The 4,110-nt window shown below is 50.0% G+C and overlaps 1 protein-coding gene across 1 annotated transcript in view; it reads right to left on the bottom strand.

Annotated features, from left to right (window-relative positions):
* Positions 1 to 2,152: 2,152 nt before the first annotated feature.
* Positions 2,153 to 4,110, bottom strand: part of Ttc24 (tetratricopeptide repeat domain 24) — a 9,207-nt gene continuing 7,249 nt past the window's right edge. The window contains 5 exon segments of the mRNA XM_013349804.1: positions 2,153 to 2,171; positions 2,459 to 2,507; positions 2,510 to 2,548; positions 3,482 to 3,508; positions 3,511 to 3,575. Of these exon segments, the coding sequence (XP_013205258.1) occupies positions 2,153 to 2,171; positions 2,459 to 2,507; positions 2,510 to 2,548; positions 3,482 to 3,508; positions 3,511 to 3,575 (199 nt within the window).

The following is a 4,110-nucleotide window of genomic DNA, read 5'->3' as shown; positions in this document are numbered from 1 at the left end:
TACATTGTGAGTTCCAGGACAGCCAGGGCTACATAGAGAGACCCTGTCGCAGAGAGAAAAAAAATGTGCTTTTTCTCTATGAAACTGTGGGCCACCTCCCTGATCCCTCCCTGTCTTCTTTGCACAATGCTGGGGATGGAATTCCAAGCATTTTGTTTGCTACACAAGTTCTGGACCACAGAGTCATACTCCCAGCCATGTTAGCTGGACTCACAGTGAGAACGGATGACAGTGAGACTTGCTTTTGTCTCTCCTGCACCTTTTTATCATTTCATTCAGTTCTGTAGACCAGGCTGGCATGGAACTCAGAGATCAGCCTGCCTCTGCTTCCCGAGTGCTGGGATTAAAGGTGCACCACCTCCACCACGCCACCCAGCCATATTCTTCATGGTTTTATACAAACCTTAATGGTTACCTGTCACCTGCAATTTCCAGTTGTTTCTCTTTATTTTTAGATTTATTTATTTTATTGTATGTCTGTGACTTCCATGTGTGCCTGGTGCCCTCAGGTCAGAAGATGGCCTTGGTTCCCTAGAGTTCTGGATAGTTGTGATTCACCATGTGGGTCCTCTAGAAGAACAATGAATGCTCTTAACCGTCCTCCCCCCACCCCTCCACACCCCAGTACCCCCAGTTTGCAAGTGGAGAGCCAGATTACTCTAGGTGCTTAGGGTCTGAATCACTTTGCATGTGATTCAGCGGCAGCTGTTTTGAAGTGTCTAACCTTGGCCTGCAGCAGTGCTGGAGTAATTGCTTGCTCACTTAGCATGCGCCCTGTTAGGCCCTCAGTCTCTCACTACAATAAGGAAAGTGACTTAGTTTGAATGCGTCTTTGTAGGACACAGATTTCTTCCATAAGTAGGCCCTGGATTCACACTTTACACTAACTCCTAGCAGCCTGCGGGTCAGCTCAGGTGGGGGTGGGGCTGCTCGGCTGGTTGCACCACTGAGTCTGTCTCAGGGACTGTTCATGTGACTGGAAGTTTAACCCTTGGCCTTTGAGCCTCCTTTCCCTCATCTTTGTTTTGTTGTTAGATTTTTGTTTTGTTCTGCATTTTATTTTTTAGACAAAATCTCACTATATAGCCCTGGCTGGCCTGGAACTTGCTATGTAAACCAGGCTAGCCTCAAACTCACAGACATCTGCTGGTCTCGGCCTCCCTAGTGTTGTGGAATAAAACATTTGTAAAGATGTGTTGCTGTTTTACCTTGTCTACTTAGGGCACCTGATTGGTCTAATAAAAAGCTGAATTGTCAGAGCTAGCAAGTAGAGGGATAGGCGGGGTTGGTGGAAGTAGAAAGCAGGACAGATCGTATGCAGATGAGGTAAATGAGCCTCAGGCAGCACATAGATCAACAGAAGTGGCTTAGTTTAAGTTAAAAAAAAAAAAAAAGCTAGCTAGAAACAAGCCTAAGCTATGACTAAACATTCATAACTAATAAGTGTCCGTGTCATGATTTGGGGGCTGGTGGTCCAAGAAAGCCTGCTACACGTTAGTTGTTCTGTTATTTTTTAAGATAAATCTCACTATGTAGTCCAGACTGGTCTTCAAGGGGTGATCGTCCTGCCTCCTTCTGAGTGTTGGGATCATGCCAACTCTCTTTCCCTCACATGCTCCTGGGAGGAGATACCTGTAAGTGCTTAGGCTGTGGTGTAGGCCTGATAAATGTCACATCATTATTGCCGCTATGACCTGGGGTGTCCTGCAGGGGGCAGTAGTGGAGTGTCTGTTCTTTCATCTTCTGTTGTATGGCATTCCTGGCATTCCTATCTCCCACACAGAAAAGGGGACTCGGAGGTCAGTGGTCCCAAAGTCAGCTGAGCTAGGGAGTCACTTTTAGAACTGACAAAGGCCTTAGTAGTTCTGACACCCTAATCCAGAAAAGCAAGGGTCAGTGTCCACCAACCATTTATAGTTATAGACTCCCCAGGAGGAGCAAAGAGAATCCCAATGCTGAGCCAGCACAGACCTCGGTCTGCCTGCTCAGGAATGCTCCTTCCCCAAAGCCCCTAAATGCATATATTGAGAAGTTCCTTCTGGGGTAAGACCTGTGGTCAGCAGGCGCAGGTCACATGATCATGCAGAAGTCAGAATGGCTGCATGTCCTCTGAGGGTTCTTTCTGAGGGTTTCCTTGGTCCACATGGATGGCCTAACAGAGGCAGAGGGGCCTGCCATGGGGCAATGGGGAAGCACAGGAGGCAGGCTCCCTGTGTGCAGCATCAGGGTTCTGCTTTTCCCATGTCTGCAGGCAGGTCGTGCAGGAGCCAGGGATACCGCCAAACACAGGAGCCAGGGATACCGCCAAACACAGGAGCCAGGGATACCACCAAACACAGGAGCCAGGGATACCGCCAAACATGGGAGCCTTTCTCCTCTCAACCTTACAACCACACACAAGTTATCCTTTTCTTGTGCTGTCCATCCCCCAGCCTCCACCTCTCCCCTAGGAACCTACCTATCGACTTGGAGCTTGTGGGGTGCTGTGATGATGGGGTGCTCCACTCACTGGGACTGAGGCCTCCAGATGGAAGATGAACTGTGGCCCCTAAGCCTGGATGGAGGGGGTCAGATACATTTATTACAGCCTCGTGATGACCAGGACAGCACAGTGGGAGAGAGGAGGCAGGCTGGGGTCAAGCGGGGTAGATGTCCAGGCATGAATCGGTCACTTCATGAAGGATGCCTTGTACGGACCAGATACTTGATAAACACGGGCCGTCTACTGACAGTGGTATAGGCTCCTGTGTCAGAAGGGAACACACTGAAAAGAACGTATCAGTTGTTCAAGCCAGCTCACCAAGTAGTAAGGCCTTTGGGACAGTCTAGTAAGAAGCAAGGCCCAGCATGGTACCTGACAAGGAACGGTATCGACTGAGGTTTCTGTCCCACCCGGTCCTGCAGTCATTCAGTCCCAAAGAAACACACAGAGGTCTACATTAATCATAAACTGGTTGGCCCATTAGCTCAGGCTTCTTATTAACTCTTATAACTTATATTAGCCCATAATTCTTGTCTGTGTTAGCCACGTGGCTTGGTATCTTTGTCAGTGAGGCAGTCACAGCTTGCATCCTCTGCATCTGGGTGATGACTGCAGACTGAATCTTTTCTCTTCCCAGATTCTCCTGTTCTCATTGCCCCACCTATACTTCCTGCCTGGCAACTGGCCAATCAGCATTTTATTAAACAAGTGCAAGAAACCAGTGTTTACAGGGTAAAAGCATTTACCCCAGCAGAGTGGGCTCTCCATCCTAAGGTGTTAGGAAATGAAAGCCAGAGGGCAGGAGGGAACACACATCTGGGCAGGGCTTGGGGGAGATGGACAAGCAGAGATGTGGAAAGGCTCTGCAGGGGTTAGCAACCTGAGGAGCTGGGGGATGGGTCGTGCAGGACCTGGTATGCAGGCCTGGGTGGGGGCACCAGGAGAGAGAGAGTTCTGATTGCAGGAGTGGGCCGTGTTTTTCCCACTCCCTCCACTCACGGTCCTGTCTCTGAGGTTCTACCAAAGGGTCATGTTCACCAGCCCCTCCACCTCTTTCTCCTCATGGCCCTCTTCCGGCTCTTCGTCTTCCCACCTACCAAAAGGTTTTCAGGGACAGAGAACTGAATGTGGCCTGGCTGTGGGACAGCCCAGTGGTCAGCTCTCCACCTCTGGCCAGCAAACCCTTGCACTTGGCCTGAGCTTTCCCTGAGCCGAGGGCTAGGGGAAGTACAGACTTTGGCATGGAAAAAAATCACTACGTGGCTGTCACACTGTCCTTCCAGCTGCCTTCAGGGAGCCACAACATCCCGGCCACAGACCTACTTGCTGGAGACAGCCCAGGGGGGTTCTGAGATCAAATTCTGACATGAGTCCTTTGATCTATAAAGGCCCACCTACTAAATCTTATGAGACAAACAAGGCTTGCTGACTGAACCATAACCTGACCACTACCCCATCATGCCTGAAGCCCTCTGTGTTCTTCTTAAAAAATAATAAAAGGGGGGGTGTAGGGGGTGTTCTTCTTGAACACGGGGCACGGGACAGACACGCACGGCAGAACAAACACAGACACGACACGGCGGCTCCCACGTGGGTTCGCTTTAATGGGGGAGGGAAACACAAAAGGG

The sequence above is a fragment of the Microtus ochrogaster genome, chromosome 21 (genome assembly GCF_000317375.1).
Source record: "Microtus ochrogaster isolate Prairie Vole_2 chromosome 21, MicOch1.0, whole genome shotgun sequence".
Lineage (NCBI taxonomy): Eukaryota > Metazoa > Chordata > Mammalia > Rodentia > Cricetidae > Microtus > Microtus ochrogaster.
Note: the sequence above shows the minus strand (reverse complement) of the source record. Positions and strands in the feature narration are given on the sequence as shown.